The following is a 21,659-nucleotide window of genomic DNA, read 5'->3' as shown; positions in this document are numbered from 1 at the left end:
TAGGTAGATAGGCCAGGGAACACTACGCTATTTATGGGGAGTCTGTTGAGACTGAGCTAGTCGTTTGAACATGGCATGGCTAAATCGAGGTTCTGGTATGCGAGGGAGGGAGGCGCCGTGCCCGTTGAGATGGTGGTTGACTGGCATTCCGACCAGGTGAAGAATTTGGCTGATTTGTATTCTGTCAGACATCTATAATCTACCTGCTCTCGCCGGTTCGTTATTCCATACTGTTATTGTGGTCTTTTGACGCCGATGGCAGCTCCGCGTCTTAAAAAATTCAGCAGAATGCCAATACGATGAACGACAGACCCAGGTCCAAGCTTATTAGAGGCGACAGCCTCAGACGCCGCCGAAAGTTGTCAGCTCTCGACGGAAAGCCTCTTTTTTTTTTTTTTTGTTTCTCGTTTGTTTGTTAGAGTGCGTCAGTTAGAGAGCCACGCTCTATTTCACCGCGTCATCTGTTTGAATCGATTGAAAGAGACCCCCGGCTCAGGCAGAGAAACAAAGACTCAGATCCCAGTCCCATCGTTGACGGTCCGTTCCTCAAGGCCCGTCCGTGACCGTGAGGCTACGAGTGGTTAATATTTTTGTTATTATCATGAGTCCCACGTAGCCTGGTACAGCCTTGCCCTTACCTCGTCTAGGGACGTCAGGCTTTTGACGAACACTGTACCCGTCACCACCACTACTGCAATACATAATCCACTCTGCTATAGCTGGTGCGTGCTCAGCTGGTCTGGCAGGTCATTTTACCTCCTGGCTGAGTACCTAGGTTGGCCTCTGGCCTTTGACTTTCACGTCAGAAACGCTCTGGACCCGATTCTACGCGTTCCATTTTTCTTCCTTTCACACTGCTGTGCTGATTGCCCGTTGAACCATGTGCGCAGGTAGGTAATTGAGAGTGTGTTTGCTTGGTGAACTCAGTCCATTCGGCTCTGTGGTTTATCTTGGATGGGCAATCTCGGCTGGTTTCCATTCAACATTGGAGGTATGGATAAACTTAACTTGGCTTAGCCGTTGTTTCATCTCGTCCACAGGAAGGTGCATGCGGCCTGGAGCACAGTACTTACAATAGGCTTACAGTGCTGTGCACCAACTTGAGCTCCACCGGCTACAGAACCAGATGGCACCTGTACATACTGTACGGTACCCAAAGTGGTCTTGGTGCTAGCTGGGCTCCATGGGGCCGGCTCCCTGGGAACGGCACGACACCGGCCCATCCGCCCCATTACTCCCGCCCTGGTCCCCGCCAGCACCTGCACCTGCACCTACCCTCGCAAATTCAATGCCCATATTAGACCTACCCTCCGAATAAATAGTAGCACCCCTTCATCTTTTCCTTAGCACTTCTGGCGCGCGCTCTTCCCCACTTCCTTGTCGCCGCAACAGCATGCAACCTGCTGTAGGCAGTTTGGTAGGGATGGTCGAGTGTTAACAACTGGAGGCGGTATTCAGTCAGGTACACACACACCTCGACTCTGCGGCCCTCTCGAAGGTTATGTCTGCGCCTTTCTAACTTAACTCTCCTTCACCACCGCATCTCTCAAATATTCAACTCTCCACTCTCAACCTTCTCTTACCTCTATACAAACAACGGCTTTGCTACAGCTCAACGTCGCAACAGCAATTTTTACCAGACAGGTCTCGTCGCTGCACAGTCTTCCAAGAAAAAGCAACAAGAAGAGAGCAAAACGAGATTTTAAAAAAAGAAGACAAGAAAGACACTCGAAGTCGCCTTGATTAAAAAAAAAAAAGAAGAAGAAAAGCCTGTTGTATCGAGGAAGCAGACTGCGATATCTCCTCCTGCAGACAGCCGGACGTACGACGAACGAAACAAGTGGGAGGGAGAGAGTATTTTGTCTCTCACCTGACTATTTCCGCACCCCAAGACAAGACAGGTAGAAGACCAGAAAAAACATAACCAGGGCCCAGAAGTGCCCCCTCTTTTACTTTTTTTTTTTTCCTTTTCTCACCCCCAGTCCCGGTCCCAAGTCTCAAATCCCAGTCCCAAGTCTCTCAGGCAAATCCACAATCCCCAAAACCCCAGGCTCCATTTACGGTTGGGTGGTTCACTGGTTCCTGGCTCTTCCCACGCAGTGGATCAGATTGGATCGGAGTTTCCTCCCATCCATTCCCTCGCTCGCTATAATTGTCGGCCTGTCCCGCCGCACTCTTCCCGCCCACGTCAGAGACCATTTTTATCCTCCTCCGCCTCTCGGGAAACATCACCTCCGTCTGGCATTGGATTGCTGTCCCAAGACCTTGTGGAATCTGCTGTCATCTCCCGTTGAGACATTCATTCACTCACTCGCTCTAAACTTGTAGCAATCGGTCATCGCCGGTCTTTTACATTAGGTACCAGGACACGCGCGACTGGACAAGAAAGGACAGGGCAGGATCTCGACGACTCGGACTAATCACTTGACCATTTCCTTTGCACTCCGTCTTGGTCTTGGGTTATTTCCCCTACCAAATGCTTGCTCGCAGAAGCACCTTTGCAAACCTACAACAACACGCATTTGGCATTATCGCTGCTGACCGTATTTGCCCACCTGCGGCTCTTTGCGTCTCAACATAGCATGGCCGACGACAGCTACCGAAAAGAGTATCCCCAGCACAGCCGCCCCGACGACAGTCACCCTCGAACTCAGTCACATTATCCTCCACCACCAGACACTGCCCAGCGTCCTCCCGACGCTCCTCCAGGTACTATGGCTACCTCAGTCACTTTGCCCTCTATCCATGACTCTCGCGGTTACGGGCCGCCACCTGTAGCTCCGGGTCGTGGCTATCCTACAGACCCGCGATATGCATCTCCTAATGCCGTCAACGGTTACCCACCCCCTGGCCAGCAGCCTCCACCAGGCCAACCTCAACAGTACCTTCCACCTCTGCAACCTCAGTCCGATCCTCGATCTTCAGCCTATCCTCCTCCCCCGCCAGATCAACGAGGTGGCTACTACGACGAACGCAGGCCTCCCTACGGCCAGGAGCCGTATGGACAGGATCACTACTATGCTTACTATCGCGGACAGCCCCATCCAGGCCCTCCACCACCTAACGGGTACCGTCATCATCCTGGCGGTGTTTATGAGTACCCTCCAGTGGGACCTGGAAATGGACCTCCCTTGGCGCAGGCAGCTCCTCGCCAAAGAACATCAATTGCCTGTCGATACTGCAGGAAAAGAAAGGTTGGTAATTGATGCAGCGTTTGAGGGAACGAACGATTATTGCTCAAAGAATGCTAACCACCTATAGATTCGCTGCAGCGGCTACCAAACTGCTCCCGGTGGGAAGTGTCAAAACTGTGCTAGAATGAATCAAGAGTGTATTTTCCAACCTGTCTCTTCATCAAGCTCGACAGCCTTTATACCTGTATCAGCAGTTCCAGGAGGGGTCCCTCCGGGAACACAATTATTCGGCGCCTATGGTCAACCTTTGGCACCAGGCAATCCTCCGCCTCCACCGCCGCCCCATGCTGCTTACCAACATTCTAGTGCTCCTCCACCTCCAGGAAACTATTACGCACCCGTTCAGTCCCCCACGGAATCTTTCTCGTCGTACGGAGACGCGAGAACGGACGATGGTAGCCAGCTTGCAGGACGACGGCGTCGTAGGACTTCGGAGGAGCAAGATGACGCCTACAGATTACCTCCACCACGAAGCGCTGTAGACGAAGACCCACGACGAAGATCCCCAGCCGAGTTTTCCAACCACAGCAGCCCAGGCGGTGTTGGTTACCCTACATACCAAGGCGCGAGACAGAGCCCGCGGAACCCGACGAGCGGAACCCTGCCTCAGGCTGCAGCGAGTGGTAGCTATGCAACTTCTGCACCTGGTGGGCGGTCACCGACAGGTCAGAATGGGTCAAGTGGTGCGTCCACCCCCGCCCGACAGGGACAGCAATCCCAAGGAGGAAATGCATCGATCATGAGTCTGAGCAACTTGGTAGAAAAAAACGACATTGACAAGACCATGATCGACAGGCTTAATCGACCTGCACCAGGTCAGCCAAGTGGTCGAAGAGACGCCAGCCGTTGACGGACTGATGGAGTAAAGGTTGACGCTGCCGGACAGGTCAACGGGAAGAGTCGAAACGACACACTACAACGCTTGCCGACAAGTTGATGACGATTGTTTGCTTTTAATACCTTATCCAATTCGATCTTATGCCTACATTTTTCGTTGACCGGGATGAGACAGGAGTGTGATAGCGAGAAGAAGAAAAAAAAACACAAAAAGCGGAGGGGGAGCGCGACGACAATACAGGACAAAAGGGTCAAGATCTAGAAAAAGACGCGAGTTTGGCAACAAACGACCCCTCCGTTCGGTTTGCATGTTTTGCTGGACTTTTTCTTATTTGGAATTTGACTTGTGTGCATTGCCTTTTGCCAGTCTGCTCGTTTTACGGGGTGGAAGGGTTTGCCAGAAAAAGCAACGACTGGAACAGTCGCTGTGTTGATTTTTAATCGGTCGGTAAATATGTGTTCCCAGGAAAGACGGATAGCCTCACGGCACCATACGGTTTTGTTTTGATTCATATTGATGCTTTGTTACGTTTCTACATTTGGGTCAAGTGTCTGGACCCTTCACCGACTGTCATGGGTTGGCATGAGGGAGAGAGTGTGTGCTGGTGCTGACGGAAAGGAGTGATTTAGGGGACAGCGAGGGAATGAACCATGTTGTTGACAGAGATGCCACACGTTGTTGGAGTGTCAGAGTGTGTTGATCAAGCGATGCATGCCATGAGAAGAGACGAGGCCGGGGAGCATGGCAAAGAAAAGGATGTGGCGGTGGTGGAAGATTTTTGTCGACAGCGTTGATTGTTTTGCTTGTGTACATGAGAGTATCGTCATAGTCAAAAACCTAACCCAAACTCCAATGCCAATATGGCAGCAAGACTGGATGCTATCGAAGGAACACGATGGCGTTGTGTGATATGTGATATGTGATGAGGTGCACGATGCTTGCCACAATTAGTTGGCCGAACCTGGTGTCTCTAAGTTCGGTCCTGGTTTGTCCAGCACAGACTGCAGTGGAGATGCAGAAGCAGATACAGGGGTCTTGACAGCAAGATACCCAATGACGAACTTAAGATCAAAAGGTGCAGCGCAGCCTAACAGTTGTTGCTGAACTGGTATGGCAGAGATACATACTAGTGATAATACTGCGGTGTGGAGAATATGAACAGTGTTACTAGAGCCAAGCCAAGCCACACAGCATAAAAGCAGCGTCAGAATAGTAGACTGGGCTTGAAAAGGGGGGGTTGAGAGACAGAAACAAGCCGGGGAGATTATGAGCAGAGGAGTGTGAAAGTCGGAGGAAATGGATCCCAGGCGACAGGAGAAGAGAGAAGAGGAGACAAGCAGGGCGGGGAACACACGGAAGGATACCTGCACGACTTCTGGCGGGTACACGGCAGATACCGCACTGAGATTCACACGGTGAGACGACTTTTGATTGAACATCAATTTTGATTCTTGGTTTCGGTTCGGAGGGATAGGCTACAGGCTGGGGGTACAGGACGCAGGACACTGAACACAGGCCAACACATGGAAGCGGGAGAGGCGTCTACAGCAGGGAGCAGACACGTTAGTACCTACTAGACAGAGCTACTAGCCTCATTCAACAGTTGACGGAGTACAGGGACGTTTGGTTGCAGCGGCAAAGAACCCATAAAAGCACCTGCAACGTTTTCCAATCAGACACACAGAGGACCAACAAAGGTGTTGAGAGGTGTACAATCCACTTATCAATCAAGACCGAAGGGAAGGGAAAAGAAGACAAGGGAAGAGAAGAGCGGGGCAGTGGACAGGACAAGAAAGGACGGACGGATGGACGGACTGCTCATTGTTTGTCTCGACGACCTGTTTGCCGAATACCCAACGTGAACAGGTAGTAACTAACAAGGCAAGTATCCGTCAGGTTCACTCTTATCCGGGTCCACAAGCTAGAGTAGCCAGCCGAGTAATCGCGTACAAGACAACAAGAGAGAGAGAGAAAGAGAAATAGAGGTGTAAAGAAAGGAGGGAGGAGGGAAAGACAGGCGTGGGACAAGGGAGAAACAAAGGAGGAGGATGAAAATGATGTGTACTGGCTGATATTGGCAAGAGTTTAGCTGAAGCCTGCGGCTGAACATATCGATTGATTTTTATTGCATTTCATTACAGTGCTGAGTGGATGGATAATGGCTGGCTGAGATGACAACGATAGAAGATGGCCGTTTCCATTAGTGCCTTAGTACCTGTTGGTCCGTCTGCACCACCTCTTTATCTGCGTTGTTCGGCAGCCCTGCTAATTATCTCGTGATAAGGCAAGGCAGTATCCGCCGTAGCTCTAACTCTCTTCTTAGAGCTCTGTCTAGTACCTACCTATTGATCGCCAGACCGTTAGCACATTTGAGGTACATTGACGCGGCAGGTTAGCCCTCGGACAATAGATGTGATATTCTGAACGGGGTTGTCTACCATCGCTCACTCCCTTCCTCCGCCGGACTACCATCATCCCTGTCTCTTGTGCAATGTCAGGTTGGTAGGGCAGACCCTGTCGACTTTTGAAAAACAAAAAAGGGATCTACATGGAATGTTGTTGGTCAGAGCAGGGCAGGGCGGGCAGCGCAGCGGGATCGCAGAACGGGAAGAGCACATGACCGTTGGCTGATGTGGTCAGCATCCCCAATGCGAGACATGTTCAATCTTAGGAGGTGAGTAAGTAGCAGGCAACAATGAGATGAAAGGGCGGGACAGGATCTGAGACCAGACGAGAAGCTGGTCTGAGCTCCGTGATCATGTTTGTTGGTGATGAGTTGCAATGGTGTTGAAACTAGCCAACATTAGCCCAGTCTAGTGACATCTCGTACCTGGGAAAAGCGTGTCCTTGTACCGGTCCACGTCTATCAACTATAGACATCCTGGTCTGTACGATCCTTGCGCTAAGGCGCGGTATGGTCACGGTAACTGCTCACTTACGTAGACACAACACGAGATGAGACTCTGAGTTGGGCTCGTCCCAGGCACGAACCATGATACGCCTCGATTAGCGGAAGCGCAAGGCACATGTCATAATCAATCATTTGTGACACGGACCCGAGCAGCTACCTAAAAGTCTAATAATACGATGAAACATGTTCTAGGGCATCGTGAGTTGGCCGATGCCGAAAGCTATTTACTCGAGAAGGTCAAACAATCAAAAACAAACGCCGTTCCATTGTTAACCAACTCTACCCCAAGCACCCTCCTGTCAGCACTTGTTTGCGACTACAAAGCACTACTACAGTGGGTAAATCCAGGGGCGGCTACAAGCAGTAATTGGTCTCTTTCTCCTCTTGTAAGGCATCTTATTAATTCCAGGGACCCGGTTTGCAGTCCCTCCTTCACCTACTGCTTGCTGGCTTGCTCGACGACGACGTCTTGAGTTAGGGCCAGGGTAAGGCTTGACTAAAGAGTGTGCATAATAGGGGACAGAGAGCAAGCCTGGTACCGTAGCTCGAGGCAAGGGGCTCGGCTCAATCAATCAATGACCGGCAGGTATCGAGACTGTGACGAAGGGGGGGCGTGTATCGGATTGTACTGCACAGGCGCTGGTAAAGTGATTGAGGCGGTAAGCTTTTGCATGGACTGTGCTCTTGATGGGTCTTGACTTGGCGTAGAATGAGGGAGTGAAAATGAGTCAAGCGAGACGGATCGAAGGGTGCTCCATGTGAACAGTGAAGGGGGGCGTGTAAGTCAATGAATCAATATTTTTGATGTGACGAGAACCCCGAATATGAAGGCGGTGGGCCAAAGACGAATGGAGACTCTGACTGCGACTGGAACCGGGGAGACGGCCTCCCTGTGATAATGTGTTTGTTCGTGGTGTTTGCTATGGAGTACAGTACAGACATCGCCATAACTGCACGAGTAGTCGAAATCGAGTGCCAGAGAGACGATTTGGAGGGTCAAGTGTCCTTACTGAGGCGACTCGGACTTGACCAAGGACAGGTATCAGAAGCGAGACATGACAATTTCGTGCGCCATACAAAGATTCCCGTGTCTTGTGGCTGCAGCTGTCAAGAAGGGCAACCTTGAGGTTATTCACTGTAGAGTTTGACTCGAGGGCTTTTGTGGAACACTAATCGATGCTTCGCCGAAAAGATGGAGAATGTCTTCTCAAAAGAATACCTGTCGAGTTGATATTGTTTGTGTTTACCTGTAGTGACTCTGACCCCCTATCCATGTGGATTGAAAAAAAGACCGACTCACGCAGTGTTTCATTGATAGGCATGCAGAAGCAAACAGATGAGATTACGAGAATAAAGAGCACCTAGACGAGGAACGTGCCAGAATTTCCAAGTGACAGAATACCAATAAAAATAACCCTGATACCCACCCAGCTAGAAAGGGAGGTCTTGTAGCAAAACCAGCTACACAGAAGCTCGATCAAGGTTTCAAAAGATGAAGCTGTACGTGCCAGACCACGAGTTAGTTGGGTACCCATGGAACAAGCACTATGGACCGTCCCGACGGAACGTGACGACTCTCCAAGACATGTACCGAAAGAAGGGAGAGGGAACACGCATTGGATTGTACACGAGAATATTGTCTCAGATACTCAATTGTTACCGGATGACACTCGAGACTTGGCCGCGAAGGAAACCCGCTAAAGTTGGAAATGCAAGCACTAATAAACAAGGACATGCTTCTAAATGTCGTTTAGGAGATTTTACTACCTATCTGGCTTTCAGCTGGTTCAGATACGAGTATCGAATTTGCATTCGTAGAATGTATGCTCGCGAGAAACCATTCATCCCTTGACGCTCTGCATTGTTTGATAACTGCCCTTTGATGATTCTTCCCCCTCTTGAGCGATCACCATCATATCACCGCTTTTGAACACGCCCTTACCCAATATCCTGGAAATCAAACCAGGTTTAAGCTTCTCCTGCATGAACTTTAGAGAACCTTCTATTCTTACTTACCCATCCTTCAGCCAGATCATCAACTCCGTTGCCATCCCGCCGGGACGCATCGGTGCCGCTTCTTCCTCGGTTGGCGTGTAAAGAAGCCTCACCGTCTTTCTTTCTGTCTGTCTCTTTCCTGCCAAGTAGATTACCTGGCCGAGAGCGTACGTGTAAAAGAGCGGTCGGGGGGTCACTGGAATGTAGATGACGATAGGTTCGAAAACGTAGACTTGTTTCGGTGGGATAAAGGGTCCGGGTGCGCGGGAATGGCTTCTCGGGGGTTCCGCGAACGGGAGTGGAAACGGACGGGCTCTGGCGAGCTGAGTTTATTGTTCCCTATTGTGGTGGACGGGGCGTTACTCCAAAAGCTGATGGTGGAAAGAACCGAAAGAGATTCGATTCAAGACAGAAACTTTCCACTTCTGGGCGGCCAGGCGGGACGTCACGGGATGACAGTGCCATTGGAAAACGGGAAGTAACGAGTCCATCGTGCCAAGTGCAAGTAACTGCAACGACAGCTACAACTGTAACTGAAAATTCAACGACAAAAGCTGCCTCTTGAACGAGTATCTCACTCCTGCTCGCCGTTTTGCTGATTCCAACTCCGCAACCAAACTTCGATCCCTTTTCAGAATCAACGGAGTCGCCGCCTTCATCCCAGGGACGAGAATAAATCCTTGTCTCCTCTTTCTTCTAGATCCGGACGAAACAATAACTGCAAAGAGCATCAGCCAGACGGACGTTTGTGGCGATAGCATGATGACGCAGGCGAGCATCGACAGCTATTCTGGCAAACGGTAGCGGCGAACGCTGCCTGCTTCTTTGTTTTTGCCTCGTTCTGATACTTGAAGCCACACACTTCCTTTGACGAGCTCGGATATCGAGTGGTTCTTGGCCCTGTGATTCGAGTTGCCTACGGCAGGCCTTGGAAAGAGAAATCTGGGCCCTGCACGTTTGCACAGGTTGGACTGGACAGCTTTGCCCAGCTTCATTTGCCACAAAGCCCGAAACAACGGGCAACAGACCAGCCGCTCAATCGTCCAAGCTATGGCAAGATCTTCCCCGTCATGGTGAGCTATTCCGAAAGCCTGTCTTCACCGCAAGCTCTGACGGTGTTTCTTTCGATCCTGGCTCAACAAACAATTGTTCTTTATTGCCAGTCCTTGGAGGAACTTGTGCTGATTTGAAAACCATTATAATGCAGGCTCAAAACAAATTGGAATCCCAAAAACTGCCATGAGTCATACAACCTGCCAGTCTAACTCGATCCTTCTCTTTCAGTTGCTGAGGAACCGGACTGTTCAACCAACGACGACGACCTGACGGATCGATTTGCGACTCGACTATGAACGACTTCTATAACCCTACAATGGCAGAGAAAGCAATGGGCGCACCCATTCGGCAGTTAGGAGTGTCAATCATCTATGCTTGGCAAAAGGATAACACTTCGTTCTTCCACACGTTACGTAGATGATTGTTTGGGAAGCGTCGGCAGCAATTTGCAAAGGCAATTTAGTTATCATGGATAACATGCACCAAAGCCGGCTGTCACAGTCAAATCGTCTGTTTCTGTGTTCCGTTGTCGTTTGGTTGTCGGTACTAAGTTGCCAGTGTATCCAACTAGTGTTGGGATTGTCGTGTTAGTCGAGTTGTGACTCTGGCTCGACCACGCCAACGACCTGCCATGCTATACTTAGCTGCAGTTTTTATATGCTCCACAACAATTTCAGAAACTTTGCCAAGGTGCTGCTCCACGGTTGAAGTCAACCATAGAGAAAGGGATGCGAAAACCTAGACAAACCCTTTGCTAGCTCTTGTGAAGAGGCGAGTTGATACTGGCCAATACTCGTATACACATCGTTATTTGGAACGTGATATCCAGCCTATGGGCTCACTGTCGTTGCCCCTTCTCTGGATCTTGGACGAGAGGAGTAATCCTGAGACACCATCGACGAGTCCGGCATGAAGCAGTCTCTGTCATCGAGTATTTCCTCCTGAGTATTGTTTCAGCCTTTGTTCTCGACAACTTTTCTCGATTCCTTTGTTTGATTCTTCTGGCTCACTATCTGGTCCCATCTCATCGGCCAAATTCGAAGTGAGCCCTTTGAACCACTACATATGCACTTGCAACCTGCATCAAACCGCTTAGCGCATCAATCGTAGATACCGGACCTATGTCCTCACCATCCTCTTGCCACAAACCCATGTCTTGTTCTACCCTGGTTCCCACTTTCGTACGTTTCGCTTGAGTGTTGTTTGTCACCTTAGCGAGGCTAATGCGGCCGGACCGGGGGGCCGGCGAGCACGACAGACGCTCCACACTGTGTGTGAGAGTACATTGTCTGGCTCTTATCTCTGCGGTAAACACCGGCCTGGTTCGAGTTTGTGTTCCTTGATTGCTGGCCTCAGAGAGTTGAGAATATTTGGTTGACGGTCCATAAACCACCATGATGTATTGATTGGCGATCGCTGATGGATGAGAAGGGACGGGAAGGGCCGCGCGGGAAAAGAAGGGATGGGCCAACATGCGACAGGGGTTGTCTTTAGTTGAACCCGAATTGTGAGATGGGGGCAAGGAAGCGCTAGCTTACCCTATTCAGCTATCATCTCACCAACGGTTGAGGTGCTCAAGGTGTCTAGTCAAGGCGACTAATTGTAGCTTGAGAGCTATCGGCTGTAAAACCTTTTAGTGGCTTGTTTGTTCATCGCCTTCTCTTGGTTGGACTATATACGATACGATTAACTAGACTTCTCCGTGAGTGCTTCAGCATTAGTTTGGGCCATTAGATGAGCAGAATTTAAGCAACTCGAAGGCCTTGAGCTTTGCCTGATACGCGTAAACCTTTCATGGCTGAAGGTTGCGACGACTCCCATGAGGCAGGCTTCCGTAAACATTGGACTGTAGTATCATCTTCAATTTGTGCAGTGCGATACTCGGTAGGCTTAATCGTGTATGGTCAACGCAAGACGAGGGCTACAGCAGTGATGAGCAGTGATGTCACTAGAAATGACAAGCAAGCATAAAATATCATAGATTATACTATTGAGCGACAATTGCTTGCGTAGACGCGGTTCAGAATGCAAAGGCCTTCTTTGCTTGATTGGCAGGTCGCTGGAGTTCCGAAGGCGACATTGTGTCACCATCGCTAGAATAGGTGCGATGAGTTCAGGCGTTACAGAGTCTAATCGAGTATATGATTGAGGCATGCCAATGATGACATTGTTTCTCAGTATTAAAACTGTAGTACGAAGTCTCCAGTGGTCCTTGGTCGTGTCATGTATATACCTTGCTTTAGAGGAAGCCTGTCCGCACGAATGGTATTTTATGCACAATGCCATGTGTATGAGAGCACATTTCTATAAGAGTTTAGTTTAGCAAATCCTTGTCCATCGCATATGGTTATTATAGTGGTTATGGGTGAATTATGCGATGCTGCGAAGAGTCCTTGATTAGTTACATCGTTTGTCACAGTCGCGACCACGCCGCATTTCCCAAGATCACGATACATGAAACTTGGAAAAAGTGTTATCAAGGGACCTGTGTAGTATTGGTATACTATAGACGATGGAAGGTTACATTAAAGTACGTTCGACTTAAATGGTGTGACTGCTTAACATGATGTGAAGACTGTTCAACGAATTGCCGCCATGATATCAGGCGAGAGAGTTAATTCCGCCCTGTATAATCCCGAGATAGTTCAAGTACGACTTTCCAATCCTATTAGGTAATTGAAGCTGTCCACGTGTGCTACAACGCAACGTTGTGTACAACATTGACACTGCTGGCCACTAGATCTTCGCGTAGCATGATGCAGTCGACAGAGTATATGATCCGTTTTGTTGGAAATAATAGTGATGATGTAGATCTAGTTATTCCCAAGTGAGAAGGTGTCGTTGGAATGATCGTACAGCTTGCAATTGCTCTTCACTATATCGTCTAGAAGAAATGAAGTTTGACGTCGTGAGGTGAACACTGCCATCTGGTCCAATATCCCATTGGAAGCTATGTGGCTATATCAGGATGAACTAGCGTTGTATACAGTTCTGTATAAGACTTAAAACGAATGAGACGCCCAGTGATACCGCATAAGCTAGTATGCCAAAAGAGCGGCGCTGAAGACTACGTGGACTTCAATAACAGACATTGTACATGAGTAGGGAGCAGAGACTCTTAACGACTCGGACAACTGTAACTGTTACAGTAAATCAGAGCTGTGGTAACGCCCAGGTAATAAATATCCAGTAGCACATACATGTATTCATCATAATACGCACGGCTCAAAGGCGACTCTATGAGTCAAACTTAGCTGGAAATACACATGATGGATGATGTGGCACGAATCAGATAACAATATGTGTTTTGTATTCGTTATGTCATTTTTCTCGTTATTGGATTAAATGCTTTGTCGAGTAGAAGTATCTAATTATAATATTTGTTGCTGGCGTGGGCGTTCATCCTGAGGTGTTTTGACTAGTGACTGGGCTCAAGCGCGTTGTTGCAATTTCGCAAAGGGCTTGCTTTTGCCTTTATTTGTGGCAAGAATAAAGCTGCACATCTTCATGGCGCCTGCGGGCATCCCAGAAACATGAGAAAGCAATATAGCGGTGGTGCTCCAATACCTGACGGGCGAAGGTATCACGTAGGTGATCTCTGAAACGCGCCGAACTGATGCCCTCAGGGGCTTGGGCTCCCTCCATGACTCGTGGGCTCAGCACAAACCTCCTCATGAACCGCTATTTTTCCACTCTGTGTATCTCGCTCGAGGACAAAGCACCTCTCGGCGTATATACCCATGTTGTTTCTTCGTCGCCATATGCCGCCCAGCCTGCGGATCATCACTCGCTTCCAACCCCCCACATTGACGGCAATGTGCTTCCAGGGAGTACAAACACCCAATCGTTGCTTTTCTTGTACGAGTAGCTGGAATGTTTTCATCGCCGCCTCGTAATCCCGATCAATTCCTGGAGCCACCTCATCTAAAGGTTGAATCATGGTCTGAACATGTAGTGTGAGCGTGTGCACTGCTGGAAAGGCACATACCGCTCTGAGAAAGGTGAAGGGGTCGCATAACCGTGTGTCCAGGTCGAGCTCGAGTGTGTGAACGAACTTCAGCTGTTGACCAAGACCAGCCAGACCACTTGGAGGGAGTGTTGGACATCTTTGATCGTCTTCAGAAAACCCGACATGATCTCGGAATCGCAAGACTCGTAACGAATTACGGTGTGCTGCGATGGCATCCAGCTGAAACAATTGGGTATGGCAAGTAATATTCAACACCTCAAGTGCCTTGATGTGGTCCTTTATCAACACGTTCAAAGCAACGGTGGCGTCTTCTCTCTTATCCGATAAATGGGCGCTGTAATCCTCCGCATGCAGGGTATGAAGCTCAGAAAAGTCTTGGAGGCATACTGACTTTAAAAAATTGAAAATAGGCACTGAGATCAATTCAAGGGATTGTATCCCAGAGAAGTCCCAATGTTCTGCGACGTCCTCGGCTGTGTGCTGCCAGTCGTACGATCGTAACAGTAAATTGTTGATCGGTGATAATTTTTCTCCAGGAGAGAAGTTGAAGCATGTGCCTTGTCCACGATCTTCGTAGCACAATGTGGCGAGTTGTCGAGCTTGAACAACGAGTTGCTTCAGCGAGTTCAGCCGAGTTGACAGGACCGGCGTTGAGTTGGCAAGCTTCAATGATGTCAATAGCTCGGCAGGAATTGATCGAATGAATGTTTCCAACAAATTGTTCTCGTATTCTCGTCGTAGAGGAAGATTTTCGATATGTAGCTGCGTACTATTCGGATCACAGTTGTGTAAACGTCGAAGACATGAAGGCAACCATAGTCCTGTGACAGGAACGTCGCCATCCACATATCGCCATCTATTGTCAAGATTGTCAGTAATCTTATGGGGTATCCGGGAATGGGCATGAGTACCGGACAGACTTCAATCGCTTGATGCAGGATAATAAGCTGTTGATACCGGTGGAGTTCAAATTGCTCGGTATTATAACATGGTTCGTAAGATTGGAGATGTGACGGAATACATCAGGATGTCTTCTCGCAGCATCTGGTGCAACAAGAGCCTCATTCAGGGTCAGAAATCGGTATGCGATAGGTGCAGCGATGGCGTCGAGCCGCTTTGAAACTAGACGCACAGACGTGAGGGCATGCGAGTCTAGATCCCGAAGCTATCGGATGGACAATTAGAATTGCACTCATGTCGACTCCATTGTGAATTTTGCGACATACCTGTTCGAAAATGAGGGCGATAAGTTCTGAGCTGAGGCAGTTCAGGGATAGGCTTGGCGAAGGTAATGTCCTGGTGGAAGTGTCCATACAAATGGAGGAATTGGGTGATTTGAATGAGAAGCAAGACCGACTTGGTGGTACAGAGTATGATAGAGTGATGGGGGGTCGAGAAACCAACAACTCGGTTGTAGAGAGCATGATAAGACAAACCAGCCTGGTTAAGAGTAAAACAGCCGAAATGGTATGTTTGGCAAAGAGGAAATTGATTCGGAACTGCGGTTTATTATTAAAGAAATGACAGCCGGGAGGTTGCTTTGGCTATGTATAAGTCGTCCACCTAAAACCTAATATGGCAGCTCGGGAATGAGTACCGGGCGTAAACTCTACTTCTTTGTTTTATGACACTAGACTAGTTGAGGCGAAAGTAACGAAGGATGGAAGACGGTCAAGCCTCATGCGGGTTAGGAATTGACAAAAACCCTCGCTCGACATGGAGGGATGGGTCCTCGAGGCGGTTCCAACAAGACGGAACCATAGCAAGGTTGGTTTGCTGGGATTTGGAAGCAGAACGGGGAGGGGTGGAGAGATGGTCACCAGGATCATTTATGTATGTACATGTCCTTTGATCAAAAGAAGGAGGGTCATAATATAAGAAATTATGTTGGGTTGAACGAGATGGAAGGATCGTGAAGGGGAAAAGGTTGACTAGAGACTGAGGAAGAGGACACGTCCGGCTATGCCACAGACAAAAGCAAGAATGTAAAACAATTACAGGCAGGAGCTGGGATATCTCGAGACAGTTTGAGTGACTAAAGAGTCAGTCACTCAGGGTGGATGTATGGATATGTGGAGATAATTGAGCTTCTGAAGCGAAAACGATGTAGCAAAACATGGGTAAATTGCATGTGGAGAGGAAGCTAAAGCAAGCAAAGACGCGAAGTGTAGATGAAGGAGAAACAAGGGTGTTCTAGTCCAAGTTGGGGAGGTGACAGATCAAAGCTCGAGCCATAACAACGGCAACGGCGAGAGCCAGAGCCAGAGCCACAGCCAGAGCCAGCTGTTGATTATGACAATGTGAAGACGGAGACGGCTAAAGCCTCTGGACGAATAAAGTACTCAAGGTAGAGACATGGTGGGTAAAACGACATCAGGTACAGTGCAGCGAGTACATGAAAGAAAGAGTCGTGTGATAGTGTGTATGAGCATGATGCGTCATTCTGTAAAGAGAATGGGTCGTATTGGGGAGAGAGCCTCAAGCCGTCGCTCAACCATCTTGAGCAAACGCAAACAGGGACGGGCATGACAACACAATCTCGGCCGTTGAGCGGGGGGGCAGGCCAAGAAATAAGTGAAGCACGATGCTTGCTTTATCTCATGTCGTATCGAGTCGAATCGAGAGAAGCATAATGCAGATGTCAAGAAATGCTGCGTACACAAGCAAATCAATCCAGTCGAGTCCAGCTCAATCCAGTCGAATTAGGTCCAATCTTCAGCTCATTGGAGAGAGCAAGCTTGCTGTAGCCTGTGGCATAGGCGAACCGAGTGGAATGATTTGTGGTATCGTGAGGGGGCACGCACCTCCCGATTCCGTCCATCTTAGTCGTCGTACAAGCAGAAAAGTCAAGGCTTGAGTGTCGTTCGCAAGATTGACCCAAAACGGTAAAACAGGGACCCAGCTGGAGGGAACGGTGGCCCCTCATGGCGCCTCGACGTAGAACCAATCGCTGGCACTGAGACGCCCCAGACCACGGTGCGGCGCGCGGCGGGGAACAGGGGGAACTTGAACAGTCAATCGCATCGTGTCGCATTCCTCCGAGATCCTTGCTGATGTTTATGTCGATGTCGATGTCAATGTCAATGTCTGAACAAACCCAATCTGGCCCATGTCAGGATCAACATTCCAAATATACCCGATTCACCAGTTTGATGCCCTTCATGAACCGTCCTCAACGGAATTCCGTCGGCAGCAAGCCTTTTCCTTGCAACAGACATCATGTTGTTGGTACTCCTGGCTTGGCGACTGGCTAGATGCCAATACAGATGCAATGCATCGTTGATAAGTTCGCATGTGTGTGTTGGCGAGTTATCCTCTCTAGTGAAAAAAAAAGAACAAGTTCGTATAGGTAGGTACTGAAGTTCAGGAAGGCCTTTGCTGCACGGAATGAACCCTGTCCTTCCAGGCCATGGATACTGACCAAGATATCCTCCTTACTGCCCGTAGGTACTAATGGTGGCTGTCTGGCTGTCATGTGATATCTAGTACCTTACCTTCCTTGATACCCGTTAACGGTGCTTTTTCTCAGAAAAGGTAGGTGCGGTAATATAGTAGGCCTTATTAATCCTTCCTTGTAAATAAGATTGAGATCGGTGCGGTCCTGGTAAGTAGGTATTATTCTGGAAGGAAGCGTGGGGTTAACAGACAGGTAGGCAATTTCCTCTTTCAGCACGGGTAACTTATTTACTCGAAACAAGCCCAAGTTTCTTAACACTCCAGATACTGAATATAGCTTCGTCTCACACACGCGTCTAATAAATCAAGACGGGTTGGTCACTGCAATCCTTGACACTTGACTCGCCCTCTTGCTTACGTCCCGAGATACCTAGTAACTAAGCTAGACACATATTATTATCAACAACTTGCGATTCGGCGCACCCATGCATGCCCGCCTCCATTTCCTCCTTCTCGTGTCCCGTCAGCCAGCGGGGCACAACGGGCCACGAGCAGATTTGTGTATTCATCATACCTCTCGAATGTCCATCGTATCACTTGCATCTGCGTTTATCACCCAAGGCCGAGTCTCTTGAAACGTCAGCAAAATTCCACCATGGCATGGGCTGTCCCCTTTCGCCTGTATCCATGATCAACAACATGGTGTGATGGAGGAAGCCGCGTTGCTTCTGGGTTCGTTTTTTCCGATACTCTGTCATCATCATCATCTCACTTCGCGACAGAAAACCCGTTCTATCATATTGTTCAAGCTGAAAACTGCATGCTGCAGGTGAGTGGACAGGGTTCGCGTTATGTGTTGGGCGCCGTTAAATGCGACTGGTTCGGTAGACGCTGGTCAGGGTTACATCCACTAGTCGCCGTGTCGAGAACGGCAATCACAACGTCTATTAGCAGCCCAAGATCCTGGGAATCTTGACAGGGGCTCCTGACAGCAACCTACTGTACTGTACAGTACCACATCGATCCCGGAAGGTCCAGTCTGTCAAGGTCTGCAGCCGAAGGAGAATCGGCGGAACACATAGATGGGCCGGGACTCTGGACGATCGATTGCAACCACCACATCATGTCAAACGGCAAACAAACAAGAAAGCATAATTGCTTGTTCTGAAGAAGAAAGAAAGAAAGACGAATGATCGATTCGCCCTTAACTACGGAGAGAAATATATCTCCACCCCATATCGCCTCGTGGTTTGGAGTATCTAAACAAATCCAATACTTTTCTGTTTCTCAACACTGAATAGTATCGTCTTAACGCAGTTTTGCTGGTCGGGTCAGTCACCATTCGTCGTCTCCATCATCTTGATCTAATCGGTACGACCTTCACAAACGACAATGAGACCTTGGCCACGCTGTCGAGTCCGACACTGGGGCCATGAGACCTGCATCTGCAGTGAACCCTAACAAGACATGCATGGCCCTCTATTTTTGTCCGACCAAGGTCGAAACCTGTTGTTGCTCGTCTCTAACACTCCGGCCTGCTGGATTGTTAGGGACATTCATATTAACCGTGAACCAACAATGAGTCGGGAATAATGGTTGTACTACTCTTTGACATCCAGGTGCTTTTTACTTCAGTGGGTGTCGCAATCTACACATGGAAATACCTTCAATCTTGGAGATCATTGGGTTGAGACGTGTGTCCTCTCCTTGTCGCACTGATGTATCCAGTGGCTGTTAGATTGTTGGAAATCACTCATCTGGGCAAAGCGATGGGACCTCGATAAAGACAATTGCACTACTGGTGAAACGCCTTTAGAGGCTGAAGATGGTATTGATGCTCTAGCCCTGAATAACACATTAGGTGTAACACAACAGAAGACAACGCTATGGGAATCTGCCTTTCGCCGTGCCAGCCCATTCATGCATGCACGGCCGTACCAAGATAAGCCTACCCAAAATAAAATAAAACATCCACCATTCAATAGAGGCATCCGTCTTCTCACTGACCTGGGGCTTCCCCGGCCCGAACCATTGATATCTTGAAATAAAGCAATGCGGCATACTCTAGCAAATTCGATAAACGGAACGCATATTTTGAGAACTGCTACCAAGCCGGTCGTCTCACACCTCAGCTGTCCGTCAATATCGGTACATGGGCTCCTTACTCTTAGGCGGAGGGCCGCTGGGTGCATCGTAGATGTCATCGTCATCCGAGACCTCGTCGAGTCGTTGCTGTGCAGGTGGTTGGGCTGATGGGGTCGAAGCACCGGCGCCGTGCATATGAACCTTGCCAATGGCGCTGTCCTGGCGGCCTAGATAACTTTCTGTTGGCCTAAAGCCAGGGTGAAAGGGCTCAGTAGCAAGACGCTGTTCCTCAGAATACTGGTACGCCGCCGTCGTGGGGGCAGAACCGCCTGGTTGAGGGTCCGCGAATGGGTTCTCGGCAGATTCATCGTAAGGCCGGCTTGTACTTCCTTCACCTGCCTTCGGCGGAGGACCTGAGGGGGGCGAGTAAGACTGTGTCTCTTTGCCCTTGCCGTTGTTGTGGCCAGAACTTGAAGAGGACGCATTGGGGAAATAATGGCCAGTATTAGTTCCATTGGCCTGGAACTGGGACTCCGGCTGTTGTTGGGGCTGAAGCTGAGGGGTCACACTCGGCGATTGGGAGTCGGTGCCTTCGTTAAGACCCAGCTGTTTACGGGCGCTGAGGACAGCGCGCTTATGTTGGTTAAGCGCAGTCTGCAACTGCTCGTTGGTGTCGATAAGGTTCTCCATTGTATCGTTATCGGGTGTGGGATCTTCGGATGTCATGTAGCCCTGAATACTACGAGAGGCGCTCGAGCACCGATCGGCAAATTCCTTAATGAGATCATTGTCGAGAATCTCGCCGGGAGGTGTATTCATAACAACCTGCTCAAGGAGCTTGGCCGATGTCCGGGCTTCTTCAAGTCGGCTGGCGAGTTCGATAGGGTCGGGTAGTCGCTTGTTTGTATGGTGTCTAGCGAAGTAATTTTGGGAGTGCGGGTTTTGGGCAGCAGGAGAAGTATTGTAACCGCCTGGCGACATCATCGGTTGTTGTGGTCCCTGCGACAGCTTGTATTAGTCCGGCTCGCTTCCACATGTGAATTTTGTAAACATACGCCATAGTTCTTGTAAGCTTCTTCCTTCTCCTTCTGCCACATTGAGATAAGCAACGTCAAGTTCTCGTCGTATGCTTTGGAGTGCTGGAAGTCATCAAGAGTTTCCATCACGATCTGGCGGACGCTAGGATCTCTCAAGTGCTTGAGGAGCGAGCGCACAGTATCGACGAATTTCTGGTCCAAGTTTCGCGTAAAGGTCGGACCAGGGTTGTCGGTCAGGATGCGTAGCAGCATGACTGCATTGTATTGCCATGATGGTTTTGAAAAGTAGTCTTTCGACAGGTACTTGCGGATCAAGCGCGCGCATTCTGCGGCAGCGGCGGGAGAGGACTCGGCGGCGTCGACAATAGGAGGGAGGAAAAGGACCTCATCTTGCTGTTTCACAGAAACGCATAAGGTTAGTGAAAATGTTTTGCAAGAGGAAGTGTAACGACTGGTGGTGTTTTACCTTGGCCTTTCCTCCAGACTCGCAGAATGCTTTCTAGGTCCAGTCAGCAATGACTAGACGACGCGGGCGGTTTCGCAAGATTACGCGATAATACGGTAGCATACCACACTATTATGAGCTGTAGCCTCAGGCGAGCCAGCGGGCGTCGTCCCTGATGGTGATGTTCCGGAGGGTCCGTCGGATGTTCCTGCAAATGTCAGTACGGGCTCAGTGTTTGCTTTGCGCTGCTTGAGCCTATGCGAATCGCAAGGCTGCTCGCGTGTATAGACACATACGATTCGAAACATTGCTTGCTTTCTTTCTGATGCTTCCAAGCATCTTGCTCATACCGAGACCCTTCATAGATTTCATGACTGCGTCGGGGCCTTGCGCCGCAGCGGGCGGCTTTTTGGGTATGGTAATCGGGCACTTGTGGACAGTAGACGGGCGACGAGAGGTTGCCTAGATAGATGTGACGGTGAGACAACGAATCAATGTTGAAGAGATAGAGATTCGATGCGATATCTAAAAAAGATGTAGGGAAATTAAGGCCCAAATGGGAAGGCGCCGAGCATCCAATCCAATGCTCTCGTAGTTTCAGAAACGAACGGTGGTGTTGGTTGATTTAATTTGTTTCGCAGAGCTGACGATGTTGGATTGGAGCAAGTGTCGAATGATTGGCGCCGTTGTCTGGGAGTAGCAAGGGTATTGATCCCTGGAGACTTATGGATG

The 21,659-nt window shown here is 49.4% G+C and overlaps 4 protein-coding genes across 4 annotated transcripts; 1 reads left to right on the top strand and 3 right to left on the bottom strand.

Annotated features, from left to right (window-relative positions):
• Window positions 1-2,582: 2,582 nt before the first annotated feature.
• Window positions 2,583-4,044, top strand: FGSG_08924 (uncharacterized protein; the record flags this gene model as incomplete). Its single annotated transcript, XM_011321471.1, has 2 exons — window positions 2,583-3,194; window positions 3,262-4,044. The coding sequence occupies 2 exons, from the start codon at window positions 2,583-2,585 to the stop codon at window positions 4,042-4,044; spliced, it is 1,395 nt and encodes a 464-aa protein (XP_011319773.1).
• Window positions 4,045-11,018: 6,974 nt separating this feature from the next.
• On the bottom strand, window positions 11,019-11,390 carry FGSG_13265 (uncharacterized protein; the record flags this gene model as incomplete). The annotated part of the gene is made up of 1 exon (XM_011321470.1): window positions 11,019-11,390. The coding sequence occupies one exon, from the start codon at window positions 11,388-11,390 to the stop codon at window positions 11,019-11,021; it is 372 nt and encodes a 123-aa protein (XP_011319772.1).
• A 2,226-nt stretch (window positions 11,391-13,616) lies between these two features.
• FGSG_08925 (uncharacterized protein) lies at window positions 13,617-15,388 on the bottom strand (the record flags this gene model as incomplete). The annotated part of the gene is made up of 3 exons (XM_011321469.1): window positions 13,617-14,820; window positions 14,876-15,129; window positions 15,191-15,388. 3 exons carry the CDS (start codon window positions 15,386-15,388, stop codon window positions 13,617-13,619), a joined length of 1,656 nt encoding a protein of 551 aa, XP_011319771.1.
• A 3,775-nt stretch (window positions 15,389-19,163) lies between these two features.
• Window positions 19,164-21,299, bottom strand: FGSG_08926 (uncharacterized protein; the record flags this gene model as incomplete). Its single annotated transcript, XM_011321468.1, has 5 exons — window positions 19,164-20,444; window positions 20,501-20,875; window positions 20,949-20,981; window positions 21,053-21,135; window positions 21,224-21,299. The coding sequence occupies 5 exons, from the start codon at window positions 21,297-21,299 to the stop codon at window positions 19,500-19,502; spliced, it is 1,512 nt and encodes a 503-aa protein (XP_011319770.1). The 3' UTR covers window positions 19,164-19,499.
• Between the last annotated feature and the right edge of the window lie 360 nt (window positions 21,300-21,659).

Source organism: Fusarium graminearum, chromosome 2, assembly GCF_000240135.3.
Source record: "Fusarium graminearum PH-1 chromosome 2, whole genome shotgun sequence".
In the NCBI taxonomy this organism is placed as follows: Eukaryota; Fungi; Ascomycota; class Sordariomycetes; order Hypocreales; family Nectriaceae; genus Fusarium; species Fusarium graminearum.
Note: the sequence above shows the minus strand (reverse complement) of the source record. Positions and strands in the feature narration are given on the sequence as shown.